The sequence below is a fragment of the Oncorhynchus clarkii genome, chromosome 6 (assembly GCF_045791955.1).
Source record: "Oncorhynchus clarkii lewisi isolate Uvic-CL-2024 chromosome 6, UVic_Ocla_1.0, whole genome shotgun sequence".
NCBI lineage: Eukaryota > Metazoa > Chordata > Actinopteri > Salmoniformes > Salmonidae > Oncorhynchus > Oncorhynchus clarkii.
The window spans coordinates 5,994,559-6,012,879 of record NC_092152.1 but is presented as its reverse complement, the minus strand read 5'-3'; the positions used below and the strand labels follow the sequence as shown (position 1 = coordinate 6,012,879).

Below are 18,321 nucleotides of genomic sequence, written 5' to 3'. Positions count from 1 at the left end.
TCTGTGGGGTGTACTCTACCACCCGTAGGACTCTTATCATCGTTCTCCCTCTCTGGGGTGTACTCTACCACCCGTAGGACTCTTATCATCGTTCTCCCCCTATGGGGTGTACTCTACCACCCGTAGGACTCTTATCATCGTTCTCCCTCTATAGGAGTCTTTTCCTTCTCTACCAAAGCTGTAAAGACTAACTCTGACAACTGCTGGTGAACCTGCGTCTGAAACTTTGATGTCATAATGCTTTGCGACGACGAGCAGATTCATCTTTGTATGTCTATCCAGTATCTCCCATGTAGGGTTCCACACAAATGCTCCCAAATCAACAAAATAAATAATAATAATTTACTTTTTGTATTTTTTACAACTTTCCACTGCTTCAGAGTGATTTGAGAAACTGCAAAAAAAAATGGGACACATTTTGTTACGTTTCCCAATAAACCAAATATTGTCACTAAAAAGAAAGAAAGGAACTGACAAATGAAGTCACTGGTAACCAACATGAAGCAGGTGGGGTTTTAAAATGGGTTCTGAACGTTATCCACGGGTGTCTACTGAGGGCCAAGCAACTCCCGTTGGAAAGATCCCCACCATGGACACCCACTGGTCTTGCCTGATAACACCATGGACACCCACTGGACTTGCCTGATAACACCAAGGACACCCACTGGACTTGCCTGATAACACCATGGACACCCACTGGACTTGCCTGATAACACCAAGGACACCCACTATGTTTGCCTGATAACACCAAGGACACCCACTATGTTTGCCTGATAACACCATGGACACCCACTGGACTTGCCTGATAACACCAAGGACACCCACTGGACTTGCCTGATAACACCATGGACACCCACTATGTTTGCCTGATAACACCAAGGACACCCACTATGTTTGCCTGATAACACCATGGACACCCACTGGACTTGCCTGATAACATCAAGGACACCCACTATGTTTGCCTGATAACACCATGGACACCCACTGGACTTGCCTGATAACACCAAGGATACACACTATATTTGCCAGATAACACCAAGGACACCCATTAGATTTGCCAGATAACACCAAGGACACCCATTAGATTTGCCAGATAACACCAAGGACACCCATTAGATTTGCCAGATAACACCAAGGACACCCACTATATTTGCCTGATAACACCAAGGATACACACTATGTTTGCCCCCACCCCCAAAAAATAAAACCGAAACCAACTTAGGTTAGGGAGTGAAAATTAATGTGGTGCAACCCAAACAGGGAGACACAAAATAAATGGCTTTGTGTTCACATACTGAAAGTAGTCTAGCTCTTCTGACATCTATCATGTAAACTGGGACATTGGCTCTGCAGCTGTTAAATATCAGCTGTGCCGGCACAGGTGAAACTAACGACTAACTAACGAGGCGACAGGTGCAACACACCCTGACCAACGAGGATGTCCACACCTAAACAGAACCAACGTCGATATCAAAAAAATGAAAACCAAAGCCTGTAACAACGAGAGGAAATGGCTTGGCATCGTGTTGTGTTGGCTGTAGCCCTGGTGGCTTTGATTTCCCTACAGGACAGATGGCAGTGCCTATGTGGGCAGTGTGTGTCTGTGCACTGACAAGGGGAGGCCTTGAGTATGGGAGGATTGCTCACACTCTGGCACTCCTGCTGTCCCCATTGCAGCTGCACTTCTCCCTAGTCTCCGTCTATTTTCAACTTCTTAATTTGTTCAATATGTAGCGAGAGGATGAAGCAGGAACACATGTCTGATTGGTGAGACTCCACAGGCAGATAGAGACATTGGAATGTGTCCAATTTGGAGGTATTTAAAGTGCTTTTACTCACTTTTGAAAAAAAAATTTTTTTACAATAAATGCCATTTTGAATTTATGCATGAAAATAAGATATTTACTGTAATTATTATATTTACTGTAATTATTATATTTAATTGCAGCCAATAATTACGTTTTATCTTTATTTAACGAAGCAAGTCAGTTAAGAACAAATTCTTATTGACAATGACAGCCTACCCCGGCAACGCTGGGCCAATTGTGCACCACCCGATGGGACTCCTAATCACAGCCGGTTGGGATAAAGGTTGGAATCGAACCAGGGTCTGTAGTGACGCCTCTAGCACTGAGATGCAGTGCCTTAAACTTCTGCGCCACTCGGGAGCCTGATTTATATATGTGGCGGCTCAAAGCTAAAGGACATATTGTGGCTTTTAGGTCTCTCAATTCCTTCCCAAACAAATATCAAATAGTGTTGTTTTCCATGTTATTTTATTGTTTACCAAAATGTTTCACATAACTTATATGGAAATATCTTGTTAACTTATGTAAAAGATGAGCGCCACAAAATGTCATAGTTGGCCATATGAACCAAAATCTGGGTTCTACAACTTACGGCATCCATTTTCGGAGCTCTCTCAGTTGCCAGAAACTCCCTCAGTTGTGTTCATGCTAGGGACTTCCTAATATGGATTCCGTACTGCACGTTTTTCTTGGTCTCAGTCCCTCGTGTAGAAACTGAAGAGTGTAAGACAGATCCTTGGGGACTTGTAGTGTTGTTGGGGGAATCAAGCTGTTCAGAGAGAGATGATGAGATGCAAAATCACACACACACACACACACATACACACACTCCTGGAGCCTTGACAAGGGACGAGCCAAAACTCTGATCGACAAACATGTTCTTGTTCTCTGAAGTCTGCCTGCAGGCTGCAGACCTCTGCAGCTCCAGACAATATGGTGGGTCAGAGACACAAACCTTCAAACCGCCACCAATATGGTATTTACATCGCCAGGCCAAAGCTATGGTCAGATAAGAAATCAGGCATACACACAGGGTGATATTTTGGTAATTATTGGAGGAGATCTGTTGCCAAACTTTGGAATACTGAACACAGCACTTGTTTTCGAACAACTTGGGAATACATTGGCTTATTAACAGTTAGGATCAGCTTGATCCTTTTAAATTAAGGACACACGGTGGCTGCTTTCCAAGCACTGGGAACTTCCCCAGAGAGGAGAGACAGGTTAGAAAGGTCAGAGACAGGCTCGTGATGACAGGGGCTGCAACCTTGAAGAAGAAAATGATCTAAACCATCTGACCAAAAAAATGCTTCTTATAGGACACATCACTGGTCATCTCTGTATACCTATTGCAAGACCCACTGTTTGATGTTTATTTCTAAAAACCCTCTTAGGCCTCACCGCCCTCCCCCTATCTGAGATACCACACCTGTATTTGGGGAGTTTCTCCCATTCTTCTCTGCAGATCCTCTCGAGCTCTGTCAGGTTGGATGGGGAGCGTCGCTGCACAGCTATTTTCTGGTCTCACCAGTGATGTTCGATTAGGTTCAACTCCGGGCTCTGGCTGGACCACTCAAGGACATTCAGAGACTTTTCCCCGAAGCCACTCCCGCGTTGTCTAGGCTGTGTGCTTAGGGTCGTTGTCCTGTTGGAAGGTGATCCTTCGCCCCATTCTGAGTTCCTGAGTGCTCTGGAGTAGGTTTTCAATCAAGGATGTCTCCAAGTGGGCTGTAATGTGCCTTTTACTGAAGAGTGGCTTCCGTCTGGCCACTCTACCATAAAGGCCTGATTAGTGGAATGCTGTAAAGATTGTTGTCCTTCTGGAAGGTTCTCCCTACAGAGGAACTCTAGATCTTTGTCAGAGTGACCACTGCATATCTTGGTCACCTCCCTGACCAAGGCCCTTCTCCTCCGATTGCTCAGTTTGGCCGGTTGGCCAGTCTCGGTGGGTCCAAACTTCTTCCATTTAATAATGATTGCGGCCACTGTAGAAGCCAATCCCTTCGACCTCGGGGTTTGGCTCTGACATGCCCTGTGAACTGTGGGACCTTATGTAGACAGGTGTGTGTCTTTCCAAATAATTTCTAATCAATTGAATTTACCACAAGTGGACTCCAATCAAGTCGTAGAAACATCTCAAGGCTGATCAATTAATGGAAACAGGATGCGCCTGAGCTCAATTTCGAGTCTCATAGCAAAGGGTCTGAATACTTATGTAAATGTCAAAAAAGCCCTTTTTTATCATTATGGGATGTAGATTGCACAGGAATGTTTTGTATTTAATCTATTTTAGAATAAAGCTGTAAGGTAACAAAATGTATATCGGCACTGTGTATATATTTTCAAAAGTATCTCAAACCTGTAGCTATGAATATTAATGTTCTATTGTACAATATTTGTCCATGACCACACCAGTATTTTATTGTGCGTTGCAGTTGGATACGTAATTCTATTCTATTAACCCTTTGAATCTCTTGAACATATCTGAAGATTTTGCTTGACATCATTTAGAAAACTCGACTTCTCAATTTCTCCAAATGTATTTCAGTACAAACCTAATGGAGGGGTTTTAATGGCACCTATTAATCATGAGACAGTAGCTTGGATCTCTCTCTCTCTCTCTCTCTCTCTCTCTCTCTCTGTCTCTGTCTCTGTCTCTGTCTCTGTCTCTGTCTCTGTCTCTGTCTCTGTCTCTGTCTCTGTCTCTCTCTCTCTCTCTCTCTCTCTCTCTCTCTCTCTCTCTGTCTCTGTCTCTGTCTCTCTCTCTCTCTGTCTGTCTCTGTCTCTGTCTCTCTCTCTCTCTCTCTCTCTCTCTGTCTCTGTCTCTCTCTCTCTCTCTCTCTCTCTCTGACTACAAGGAGAGAAAAAAAAACACCCTCCACCCCTTGTCACATCACTTCTCAATCTCCCCACCTCTGTCATCTACCAATCCATCCTTCTATCCTTCTAGTCAGTCATCCCTCCATCCATCCATCCATCCATCCATCCATCTGATGGAATTCCTCTGACATCCAATGCTGACATGTAGACTTTTCTATTCTATTGTTCTCCCTCTCTGTAGTCTGACGGGTGGTACCACACATCACCATCTCTCCCTCTGCGTATGTGTGTGTGTGTGTGTGTGTGTGTGTGTGTGTGTGTGTGTGTGTGTGTGTGTGTGTGTGTGTGTGTGTGTGTGTGTGTGTGTGTGTGTGTGTGTGTGTGTGTTTATGTGCCTCTGTGCAACTCACACTGCCAAGAGCTCACTGGCCCAGGAAAAGGATCAGGAGAGCTGGAATGGGTCGGACCGTATTGTGCTGCACCTGTTTGACCATTAGCAACGAGGGGGAGGGGCAATGGCCTATGCGTTCTTCTTATGCAGTCAGAGTGACTCAAACATTCTAACTAAATCAACTCCATACTATGACATTTTGGGGAATTTCAGTCTTTGTTGATTGTTAGTTCTGAAATATGATCTTACTGAAACACACATACAGTGGGGAGAACAAGTATTTTATACACTGCCGATTTTGCAGGTTTTCCTACTTACAAAGCATGTAGAGAATCGAACCGTAGTCTCAGTCCCAGAATAGGGCCGTAGTCTCAGTCCAAGAATAGGACCGTAGTCTCAGTCCCAGAAAAAGACCGTAGTCTCAGTCCCAGAAAAAGACCGTAGTCTCAGTCCCAGAAAAAGACCGTAGTCTCAGTCCCAGAAAAAGACTGTAGTCTCAGTCCCAGAATAGGACCATAGTCTCAGTCCCAGAATAGGACTGTAGTCTCAGTCCCAGAATAGGACCATAGTCTCAGTCCCAGAATAGGACCATAGTCTCAGTCCCGGAATAGGACCATAGTCCCAGTCCTCTGCTCCTGATGAGAAGCAGCTTTTGCAAAGTCCCCTTCTCGATTTAAACCCCAGAAAATCTAGTGAATTTATCTGCTCTGGTGTCGGCGGCCAAAACAGCATCTGATGTGCCTTATTTGTTGACTGTGTGAGATTAGGCACAGAGGGTCGACATCCAGGGGCTTTACCATGCAGAGATGGAGCAAAGCCCGCACAAATACACTATGCGAGCGGGTACGCACACTCGATGTCAAAGAGAGAAGGATGATTCTATATTTTTGTCTAAACTCCAGTTCTAGTCCAAACATAATTTAGCAAGCACAATCCAAGTTTGGATCTAACTGTTGTGGCTACCCCCTTGCAATGTTGAACCATGGCAACAACGACCACGGAGTGGCTGTCGGACTCAACAGTGTAGGAACACAGCAACGGTCTCTGACCTTTCGTGGTATTTGGATGCAGTTTTTGGATGCTCGCAACAACTCAGTCATTGCATTGGCATCTGCCCGGTTAGTGCATCCAATGTCAGGGTTGGCCTTTTTTCTCTGTGTGTTTGGAGGGAGGGGGGAGAGAGAGAGAGAGAGAGGGGGAGAGAGAGAGATAGAGAGAGAGGGAGAGGGAGAGAGAGAAGGTGGGCTCGGCAAAGTGTCAGGGTTGTGCTTCAGTCTTTGGCAGGTTGGGGGGGGGGGGGGTAGAGCTCCCGCTTGGTGTCTGTATATTAGTTGGGTTAGAGCTCTCTCTCTCTTGGTGTCTGTATATTAGCTGGGTTAGAGCTCTCTCTCTCTTGGTGTCTGTATATTAGCTGGGGTAGAGCTCTCTCTCTTGGTGTCTGTATATTAGCTGGGTTAGTGCTCTCTCTCTCTCTTGGTGTCTGTATATTAGCTGGGTTGGAGCTCTCTCTCTCTCTTGGTGTCTGTATATTAGCTGGGTTAGAGCTCTCTCTTGGTGTCTGTATATTAGCTGGGTTAGAGCTCCCGCTTGGTGTCTGTATATTAGCTGGGGTAGAGCTCTCTCTCTTGGTGTCTGTATATTAGCTGGGTTAGTGCTCTCTCTCTCTCTTGGTGTCTGTATATTAGCTGGGTTAGAGCTCTCTCTCTCTTGGTGTCTGTATATTAGCTGGGTTAGAGCTCTCTATCTTGGTGTCTGTATATTAGCTGGGTTAGAGCTCTCTCTCTCTTGGTGTCTGTATATTAGCTGGGGTAGAGCTCTCTCTCTTGGTGTCTGTATATTAGCTGGGTTAGTGCTCTCTCTCTCTCTTGGTGTCTGTATATTAGCTGGGTTAGAGCTCTCTCTCTCTCTTGGTGTCTGTATATTAGCTGGGTTAGAGCTCTCTCTCTCTTGGTGTCTGTATATTAGCTGGGTTACAGCTCTCTCTCTTGGTGTCTGTATATTAGCTGGGTTAGAGCTCCCGCTTGGTGTCTGTATATTAGCTGGGTTAGAGCTCTCTCTCTCTCTTGGTGTCTGTATATTAGCTGGGTTAGAGCTCTCTCTCTTGGTGTCTGTATATTAGCTGGGTTAGAGCTCCCTCTCTCTCGTGGTGTCTGTATATTAGCTGGGTTAGAGCTCTCTCTCTCTTGGTGTCTGTATATTAGCTGGGTTAGAGCTCTCTCTCTCTTGGTGTCTGTATATTAGCTGGGTTAGAGCTCTCTCTCTTGGTGTCTGTATATTAGCTGGGTTAGAGCTCTCTCTCTCTTGGTGTCTGTATATTAGCTGGGTTAGAGCTCTCTCTCTCTTGGTGTCTGTATATTAGCTGGGTTAGAGCTCTCTCTCTTGGTGTCTGTATATTAGCTGGGTTAGAGCTCTCTCTCTTGGTGCCAGTGAGAGCTGAAGCCATACCACTGTACTGTACTCTTTCCCTCCCAGCCGTGACAGCCGTTCCTCTGGACCATCTGTAATCCACACAAGGGTTGGGGTCATGTCACGCCCTGACCATAGTTTACTTTGTATTTTCTATGTTTTGGTTGGTCAGGGTGTGATCTGAGTGGGCATTCTATGTTACATGTCTAGTTTGTCCAGTTCTATGTTCGGCCTGATATGGTTCTCAATCAGAGGCAGGTGTTCGTCATTGTCTCTGATTGGGAACCATATTTAGGTAGCCTGGGTTTCACTGTGTGTTTGTGGGTGATTGTTCCTGTCTATGTGTTTTTCACCAGATAGGCTGTTTTAGGTTTTCGTTACGTTCATCACGTTCTTTATTTTGTAGTGTTTGCATTGATTCGTGTTTTACGTTTGTTCATTAAAACATGGATCGCAATCTACACGCTGCATTTTGGTCCGACTCTCCTTCGCATCAAGAAAACCGTTACAGAATCACCCACCACCAACGGACCAAGCAGCGTGTCAACAGGCAGCAACAGCAGCGTAAGGAGGAATGGACATGGGAGGACGTTTTGGATGGCAAGGGCTGTTACACTTGGGAGGAGATACTGGCTGGAAGAGATCGCCTCCCATGGGAACAGGTGGAGGCACTTAGGAGAGCTGAGGCAGCCGGAGAGAGGAGCCGGCGATATGAGGGAACACGGCTGGCAAGGAAGCCCGAGAGGCAGCCCCAAAAATTTCTTGGGGGGGGGCTAACAGGGAGTATGGCTACGCCAGGTAGGAGACCTGCGCAAACTCCCTGTGCTTACCGGGGGGCTAGAGAGACCGGACAGGCACCGTGTTATGCAGTGGTGCGCACGGTGTCTCCAGTGCGGGTGCATAGCCCGGTGCGGTATATTCCAGCTCCGCGTGTCTGCCGGGCTAGATTGAGCGTCGAGCCTAATGCCATGAAGCCGGCTCTACGCAGCTGGTCCCCAGTGCGTCTCCTTGGGCCGGCTTACATGGCACCAGCCTTGCGCTCGGTGTCTCCGGTTCGCCTACATAGCCCAGTGCGGGCTATTCCACCTCTCCGCACTGGCAGGGCGACCGTGAGCATTCAACCAGGTAAGGTTGGGCAGGCTCGGTGCTCAAGAGCTCCAGTGCGCCTGCACGGTCCGGTTTTTCCAGTACCACCTCCACACCCCAGCCCTCCGGTAGCAGCTCCCCGCACCAGGCTTCCTGTGCGTGTCCTTGGCCCAGTACCACCAGTGCCAGCACCACGCATCAGGCCTACAGTGCGCCTCGCCTGTCCAGCGCTGTCGGAGCCCTCCTCCTCTCCAGCGCTGTCGGAGTCTCCCGCCTGTTTAGCGCTGTCAGAGCTTTCCGCCTCTACAGCGCTGCCGGAGTCTCCCGCCTGTTCAGAACTGCCAGTTAGCATAGAGCTGCCAGTTAGCATAGAGCTGCCAGTTAGCATAGAGCTGCCAGTTAGCATAGAGCTGCCAGTTAGCTTAGAGCTGCCAGTTAGCAAGGAGCTGTCAGTCTGCAAGGAGCTGCCAGTCTGCATGGAGCTGCCAGTCTGCATAGAGCTGCCAGTCTGCATGGAGCTGCCAGTCTGCAAGGAGCCGCCAGAGCTGCCTGTCTGCAGGATGCCGCCAAAGCTGCCAGTCTGCAAGGAGCCGCCAGAGCTGCCAGTCTGCAAGGAGCCGCCAGAGCTGCCAGTTAGCATGGAGCAGCCAGGGCCGCCAGTCAGCATGGAGCAGCCAGGGCCGCCAGTCAGCATGGAGCAGCCAGGGCCGCCAGTCAGCATGGAGCAGCCAGGGCCGCCAGTCAGCATGGAGCAGCCAGTCAGCATGGAGCAGCCAGTCAGCATGGAGCAGCCAGAGCAGCCAGTCAGCATGGAGCAGCCAGAGCTGCCAGTCAGCATGGAGCAGCCAGTCAGCATGGAGCAGCCAGAGCTGCCAGTCAGCATGGAGCAGCCAGTCAGCATGGAGCAGCCAGAGCTACCAGTCATCATGGAGCAGCCAGTCAGCATGGAGCAGCCAGAGCTGCCAGTCGTCCAGACTCTTCCAGATCTGCCAGTCGTCCAGACTCTTCCAGATCTGCCAGTCGTCCAGACTCTTCCAGATCTGCCAGTCGACCAGACTCTTCCAGATCTGCCAGTCGACCAGACTCTTCCAGATCTGCCAGTCGACCAGACTCTTCCAGATCTGCCAGTCGACCAGACTCTTCCAGATCTGCCAGTCGTCCAGACTCTTCCAGATCTGCCAGTCGTCCAGACTCTTCCAGATCTGCCAGTCGACCAGACTCTTCCAGATCTGCCAGTCGACCAGATTCTCCCAGATCTGCCAGTCGACCAGATTCTCCCAGATCCGCCAGTCGACCAGATTCTCCCAGATCCGCCAGTCGACCAGATTCTCCCAGATCCGCCAGTCGACCAGATTCTCCCAGATCCGCCAGTCGACCAGATTCTCTCAGATCCGCCAGTCGACCAGATTCTCCCAGATCTGCTAGTCGACCAGGATCTGCTGAAACCGCCAGCCAGCCAGGTTCTGGTAGTTTCTACTACCTGCCTGGGCTTCCTCTCAGTGCTGAGCTTCTTCTCAGTGCTGAGCTTCCTCTCAGTGCTGAGCTACCCATCTGTCCCGAGTTACCTCTGTCCCGAGCTGTCCCTCTGTCCCATGTTATCATTGTGGTGGGTAACCTATTTAGGGACGTTTAGGAGGGGGATTAAAACTGTCATGGAATGGGGTCCACGTCCAGCGCCAGAGCCGCCACCGCGGACAGATGCCCACCCAGACCCTCCCCTATAGGTTCAGGTTTTGCGGCCGGAGTCCGCACCTTGGGGGGGGGGTACTGTCACGCCCTGACCATAGTTTACTTTGTATTTTCTATGTTTTGGTTGGTCAGGGTGTGATCTGAGTGGGCATTCTATGTTACATGTCTAGTTTGTCCAGTTCTATGTTCGGCCTGATATGGTTCTCAATCAGAGGCAGGTGTTCGTCATTGTCTCTGATTGGGAACCATATTTAGGTAGCCTGGGTTTCACTGTGTGTTTGTGGGTGATTGTTCCTGTCTATGTGTTTTTCACCAGATAGGCTGTTTTAGGTTTTCGTTACGTTCATCACGTTCTTTATTTTGTAGTGTTTGCATTGATTCGTGTTTTACGTTTGTTCATTAAAACATGGATCGCAATCTACACGCTGCATTTTGGTCCGACTCTCCTTCGCATCAAGAAAACCGTTACAGGTCAATTCTAATTCTATAATTTAACATATATTTTCAAAGACTTCTATATAAACTGTATATATCAATTATTTATTTTTTAAACGATATTAAAACAAATTATTTATTTTTTAATTCAAACCACTTCCTGAATTTAGTGACTTTAATTCAAATTTAATTTAATTTAATTGGGGCGGCAGGTAGCCAAGTGGTTAGAGTGTAGAGGTGGCAGGGTAGCCTAGTGGTTAGAGTGTAGAGGCGGCAGGGTAGCCTAGTGGTTAGAGTGTAGAGGGGGCAGGGTAGCCTAGTGGTTAGAGTGTAGAGGTGGCAGGGTAGCCTAGTGGTTAGAGTGTAGGGGAGGCAGGTAGCCTAGTGGTTAGAGTGTAGAGGTGGCAGGCAGCCTAGTGGTTAGAGTGTAGAGGAGGCAGGTAGCCTAGTGGTTAGAGTGTAGAGGAGGCAGGGTAGCCTAGTGGTTAGAGTGTAGAGGTTGCAGGTAGCCTAGTGGTTAGAGTGTAGAGGAGGCAGGGTAGCCTAGTGGTTAGAGTGTAGAGGTGGCAGGGTAGCCTAGTGGTTAGAGTGTAGAGGGGGCAGGGTAGCCTAGTGGTTAGAGTGTAGAGGTGGCAGGGTAGCCTAGTGGTTAGAGTGTAGGGGAGGCAGGTAGCCTAGTGGTTAGAGTGTAGAGGTGGCAGGCAGCCTAGTGGTTAGAGTGTAGAGGAGGCAGGTAGCCTAGTGGTTAGAGTGTAGAGGAGGCAGGGTAGCCTAGTGGTTAGAGTGTAGAGGTTGCAGGTAGCCTAGTGGTTAGAGTGTAGAGGAGGCAGGGTAGCCTAGTGGTTAGAGTGTAGAGGCGGCAGGGTAGCCTAGTGGTTAGAGTGTAGAGGTGGCAGGGTAGCCTAGTGGTTAGAGTGTAGAGGTGGCAGGTAGTCTAGTGGTTAGAGTGTAGAGGGGGCATGGTAGCCTAGTGGTTAGAGTGTAGAGGTGGCAGGGTAGCCTAGTGGTTAGAGTGTAGAGGGGGCATGGTAGCCTAGTGGTTAGAGTGTAGAGGTGGCAGGGTAGTCTAGTGGTTAGAGTGTAGAGGAGGCAGGGTAGCCTAGTGGTTAGAGTGTAGAGGAGGCAGGTAGCCTAGTGGTTAGAGTGTAGAGGGGGCATGGTAGCCTAGTGGTTAGAGTGTAGCGGCGGCAGGGTAGCCTAGTGGTTAGAGTGTAGAGGAGGCAGGGTAGCCTAGTGGTTAGAGTGTAGAGGAGGCAGGTAGCCTAGTGGTTAGAGTGTAGAGGCGGCAGGGTAGCCTAGTGGTTAGAGTGTAGAGGTGGCAGGGTAGCCTAGTGGTTAGAGTGTAGAGGCGGCAGGGTAGCCTAGTGGTTAGAGTGTAGAGGCTGCAGGGTAGCCTAGTGGTTAGAGTGTAGAGGGGGCATGGTAGCCTAGTGGTTAGAGTGTAGAGGGGGCAGGGTAGCCTAGTGGTTAGAGTGTAGAGGAGGCAGGGTAGCCTAGTGGTTAGAGTGTAGAGGCGGCAGGTAGCCTAGCTGTTAGAGTGTAGAGGCGGCAGGTAGCCTAGTGGTTAGAGCGTTGGACCTGTAACCGGAAGGTTGCAAGTTTAAATCCCCGAGCTGACAAGGTACAAATCTGTCATCCTGCCCCTGAACAGGCAGTTGACCCACTGTTCCTAGGCCGTCATTGAAAATAAGAATTTGTTCTTAGCTGACTTGCCTAGTTAAATAAAGGTAAAATAAAAAATAAACAAACCTGGTCCTTGTTACCCCATGCTTCCCTATACCTTTCCCTTAGTGGGATGAGACCTCCGCCGTCAGGGGTCTTCAGATAATGTTGTCGTGGCGGGCAGGTTTGTGGCATGTGAAGGAATAACAGTTGTGAGTGAGTTGTGAATGAGTTGTGAGTGAGTTGTGAGTGAGTCCTCACGTTGTGCACTATACATTCTGTTACAATATGTAAGATATTTTCTTAACTGGTATATGATGTATTTAAATCTATATTTGACATAGGATGACAATATTACTTTTATAAAGTACAACGCAAAAAAATCTTACTGATAGGTGAAATTGTATTTAATACGTTTGTTTTAAAAGAATTTAAAAAATAAGATTATGTTTCTGATGAAAGAAAGTATTTAAATTGATATATATTATGTTGTAATTTGTTGCAGAAATAACTACAAAATTGTACTTCTGTAGACTTGGAAATGTAGAGAGCATTCAGAGAGTATTCAGAGAGCATTCAGAGAGTATTCAGAGAGTATTCAGAGAGCATTCAGAGAGTATTCAGAGAGCATTCAGAGAGTATTCAGAGAGCATTCAGAGAGTATTCAGAGAGTATTCAGAGAGCATTCAGAGAGTATTCAGAGAGCATTCAGAGAGTATTCAGAGAGCATTCAGAGAGTATTCAGAGAGCATTCAGAGAGTATTCAGAGAGCATTCAGAGAGTATTCAGAGAGCATTCAGAGAGTATTCAGAGAGCATTCAGAGAGTATTCAGAGAGCATTCAGAGAGTATTCAGAGAGCATTCAGAGTGTATGCTGTCTGCAATAATAGTGTTTAACAGGATTTTATTTTTGGACTACTCTCCTCGCTGTACCCCACACATAAAATTATCGGTAAGGTCCCTCAGTCCAGCAGGGATTTTAAAACACAGATTCAACCACAATGACTAGGGAGGTTTTTCAATGCCTTGCAAAGAAGGGCACCTATTGGTAGATGGGTAAAAAATATAAAAAACAGACATTGAATATCCCTTTGAGCATGGTGACGTTATTAATTACACTTTGGATGATGTATCAATAAATGGCTGTGATAGGAGAAAACTGAGGATGGATCTACAACAATACTAACCTAAATGACAGAGTTTAATGGCTGTGACAGGAGAAAACTGAGGATGGATCTACAACAATACTAACCTAAATGACAGAGTTTAATGGCTGTGATAGGAGAAAACTGAGGATGGATCTACAACAATACTAACCTAAATGACAGAGTTTAATGGCTGTGATAGGAGAAAACTGAGGATGGATCTACAACAATACTAACCTAAATGACAGAGTGAAAAGAAGGAAAACCTGTTCAGTCTGCTTTCCATCAGACACTGGGAGATAAATTCATCTTTCAGCAGGACAATAACCTAAAACACAAGGCCACATCTACACTGGAGTTGCTTACCAAGAAGACAGTGAATGTTCCCGAGTGTCTGAGTTACAGTTTTGATTTAAATCTACTTGAAAGTCTATCGCAAGGCTTGAAAATGTTTTGTCTAGCAATGATCAACAATAAATTTGACAGAGCTTGAAGAATTTAGAAAAGAACAAATGGACAAATGTTGCACAAGGTGCTTCTAAAAAAAAGAATGACTTCAGGGGTGTGAATACTTGTGAAAATTAGATATTTCTGTATTTTATTTGCAAACATGTCTAAAACATTTTTTTGTTCACTTTGTCATTATGGGGTTATTGTGTGTAGATGGGTTGGAAGAAGAAAAACATTGAGTTAATCCATTTTGAAATCATAGCAAAATTTTAACGAAGTCAAAGGGGAATGAATACCTTATGAAGTATTTTATAGTACTTTATTAACATATACAATATTTAATGTTCCTATGCTGAAACAACTAGATTTACTTCAAATGTATTTGTTTTGTTTTTTTGTGGGAAAATATTTAAGTTAGAGTAATATTAGTTGTAACAAATATTACAATGATTTCTGAGTGTTTATTTTTTTATATAAATAGTGATGAATGTACTGTACTGCAATTTTGGAGTCTAATGCCATTTCTCATTCTTTCTCATTTCAGGGGAAATGTATTAATTTCAGCCGACTGCAGAACCGTTAGAGGACAAAGAATATAATCTACAATGATTACTGTTCTCTTGGTAAAAGCAAAATATTTTTGAAGATCTAAAAATCCCCCCAAAAATCCAAAAACCGCAATACATTTGCTTCACTCTATATTGTGCACAAAATGGAGGACTCTTCTCCATGATATCTCCTGTTTTCTCAAAAATCATACTCATAAGAACATTTACATTTTTCCACCCATCAATAACTGGAATATATAAACTCCATATTTTTCCACTTGTCGTATTTTTTTAAAAATGTGTATTTTCTTTCACAAGAAGCCAAAGCGAATAAAAGTACTGGACAAAATGGCCGTTCGGATCCAGATGTTATTTTTTTTTTGCACCAAAGGATTAACATATTGTGCCTTCTGTGGAAAACCTTATTTCATGGGCACAGACGGAAGCTATCTAAAAAAAATAATGAAAAAAAACACAGCGAGCGAGAGAGAGAGCAAGACTGCCTTTAGCGTGGCAGTATGAATACTCCCAGCAGGCCTCGACACACAGTGCACAAGTCCATCGCCTCTTGGCAACGTCTCGTCACAAATCCTCTCCAACTCCTCTCCCTCCACTATCGTTTGAAAGATGCCCGGCGGGACCCCCTATGAACGTATATCCTGTCATTTTAACACTGAGAAGTGCACACGCATGATAAACTGTAGTCAGTCAGGACGCCCTAAGGTATTGGAAGCAGTAGCTAAGACATTTACCCTTTAGTTTTGTGAAGACACCTTTCTTTCATTATGCATTGGGGACAAGGGGGAAGTTATTAGAGCGTTATCCCACCGCGGGCCGGGCCGGGCCGGGACAGGACAGCCCCTCTGACCAGACCATCACAGCTCTCTTCTTCAGACTAGGTTTAAGGGATAGGCTGCCTGAAGCCCCTGACATGGTGCTTGGCTGTGTTCCCCTCGGTTTTGATGCAATCTGCTGTATGCTCACTAAGGCGTACAACATCACAACCCAATAAACATGACAGTCAGTCAGTTGAAGAGTTTTAAAATATAGATAGAGCTGTCTCCAATGTCACTGCTACCCTTTCCCTCTGTCTCCAATGTCACTGCTACCCTTTCCCTCTGTCTCCAATGTCACTGCTACCCTTTCCCTCTGTCTCCAATGTCACTGCTACCCTTCCCCTCTGTCTCTAATGTCACTGCTCCCCTTCCCCTCTGTCTCCAATGTCACTGCTACCCTTCCCCTCTGTCTCCAATGTCACTGCTACCCTTTCCCTCTGTCTCCAATCCTCCAAGGACCTCCCTGCTTCTACCCTTCTGTCTCCAATCCTCCAAGGGTCTCCCTGCTTCTACCCTTCTGTCTCCAGTTCTCCAAGGACCTCCCTGCCTCCCTCCAGTCTCAGCCCTATAGCTTCCCTCAGCCGCAGAAAATCAACGTTTAATTAAAATAATTAAAGAGAACAGCAAGCAGCAGCCTGTGAAGATTTGGTCGTCTTTTTTGTATTATTGCTTTTGACATTGAATGACCTATGACTGTACGTGCATTATTTGGAGAGAAAGAGGCCATCCCATCCTGTCTCCTTGGTGACGGTTTGGTGCACCCTGGCTCTCCGAAACCCAAACGTAAAAACAAGGCAATGGATGTGACGTACGGATAAGTATTGTTCAAATGATGTTACCAAGCCTCGCACGCAGCGCTCCACGACCCCCCCCCCCCCCCCCCCCAAAAAAAAGAAAGACGGTAGTATATATATTAGTTGTAGATTTCTCAAGCGTGTTGTCATGACGCCAATCCCAAAATGATGTCAGCGAGAGAGGAGCATTGTGGGGGAGGAAAGGCAGCAGCTGAAGAGAAATGGCTCCAACGATCCAGTCACTTTGGATACGGTACTTCAGATGCAAAATGGATATTCGAGCCGAAACCTGACAAAGCTCGCCCGGTTTTGATGGGAACCGGTATAGACAATGACCAGTGGCTGGGTCAGTGGGATGTCTCTGTGCAACCAGGGAAGCTTATCATATGACACTAAAAATAAGTTCAACAACCATCAAGTTTCAGGGGGAATGGGCCAGGATTTTCACATTTGGTGGGCATGCAAGTGCACGAGACGGGTTGGGCGTGCACAACGTCGTCTCTGACTTAATTATTGCTTTGTTTTTTTTATCTGGGTAGACAGGAAGGGACAGGAATGACACTGATGGTCAGATACACAATCCTTAGGGTGCTGTGATATTAGTTTTATACATATATTTTTAGTCTCTTGCCTAATTTCTCAGTTTAACATTTTTGGTCAGATAATCAGCTTCGTTTAGATATATTTAACTTTTTTTTTTATTTTTTTTTTTACATTCAATTTTTATGTTACATCTGAACCCGTACTAATGAGTAATTTACATACCGACCAGAACACAGCTATCCAACCCTAGCATCGCTTCACACTGGCTTTAGGAGGCATCTCTATCGCCTCTTGTGCCATTTCCAAACGATCCATGGAGAGATCAAATGGTTCACTTTTTATAAATACAAAAATAGTGGTAATATTGGTTTAAATTGTTAATACACCAGTATTAACTAGTAGTACCAGTAGTACTTCGCCTAAGATTATTTTCCGATTAGTAATTGTAATGTATTTTCGTGCACTGTTGTTATTGTGATGGATGGAATCTTATGTGAGATGCCCAAAGAGCCACATTTTGCCTTTTAAAAAAAAAAAGTGGGTTGGAATGTAGTTATTTCACTATATCTTGTTGTCATTTTTATTTAGAATTGGATCCATTTTGCTAAAAAGCCATTTCTATATGTGTTTGATTCACATTTGGAAGGATGTAAAATTGATGAATATTTTGTATTTTTGAAAACAGAAACATGTAAAAAAAAAAAAAATGTCAATCAAAAAAGTGTTGAACTATGTTTAAAACACTGTTGCTATAATTTAGATAAGGATGTTTTACACATTTCATTTACAGTTTGAAAATCATATTTAAAAAAAAAACATTATAGCAGAATAGCAAAGTAGTCTTTGAAAAACACATTATTCACGGCACCGGGCAGCGCTTCTTTTTCTGAAGTAAAACAATGGCCCTTTTTATTGTAATTTGTGTCCTCATCTCTGCATTTCATATTTTATCGTATATTATTATATATTATTATATATTATTGTATATTATCATAGCACTTGAGGATAGAGTTGTTCTAGGTGCTTTGTAGAGACAAAGAAAAAAAACTGTTCTTCCTGACTTTGTGTTCTTCCTGACTTTGTGTTCTTCCTGACTTTGTGTTCTTCCTGACTTTGTGTTCTTCCTGACTTTGTGTTCTTCCTGACTTTGTGTTCTTCCTGACTTTGTGTTCTTCCTGACTTTGTGTTCTTCCTGACTTTGTGTTCTTCCTGACTTTGTGTTCTTACTGACTTTGTGTTCTTCCTGACTTTGTGTTCTTCCTGACTTTGTGTTCTTCCTGACTTTGTGTTCTTCCTGACTTTGTGTTCTTCCTGACTTTGTGTTCTTCCTGACTTTGTGTTCTTCTTGCAGCATCAATACAAGGCTCTGCAAATGCATATGATGTATAGTTTTTTTTATTTTATTAAATCCGTTTTACATATTCAATCATTTTTTTCCCCTGCGTTTTTACAAATTCTCTACTACTATCACATGTTAATGTTATTATTGCAATGACTCATTGTAATGTTAAAATGTGTTGAATTGATATTATTAAACCATCCAATGGAAACTGGACATCCCATTTTTACATAGCGAAGACATGGCCTGATGGTGTTTGAGTATAAAGGTGCTAAGGGCTACGTTTAATTGGGTCTATACAGATTTATACGGGCCGACAGGAAATGTGATTATATGATGTATGTTGTACAGAGATAGTGGACAGTGACC

At 45.2% G+C, this 18,321-nt stretch overlaps 1 protein-coding gene across 1 annotated transcript in view; it reads left to right on the top strand.

The window, feature by feature from the left end:
* The window catches only part of LOC139410567 (anthrax toxin receptor 2-like), a gene marked incomplete at its 5' end in the record, with an annotated part of 125,479 nt that extends 109,306 nt beyond the window's left edge, over positions 1–16,173 (top strand). The window contains 1 exon segment of the mRNA XM_071155858.1: positions 14,437–16,173. Coding sequence (XP_071011959.1) covers positions 14,437–14,475 — 39 coding nt within the window.
* Between the last annotated feature and the right edge of the window lie 2,148 nt (positions 16,174–18,321).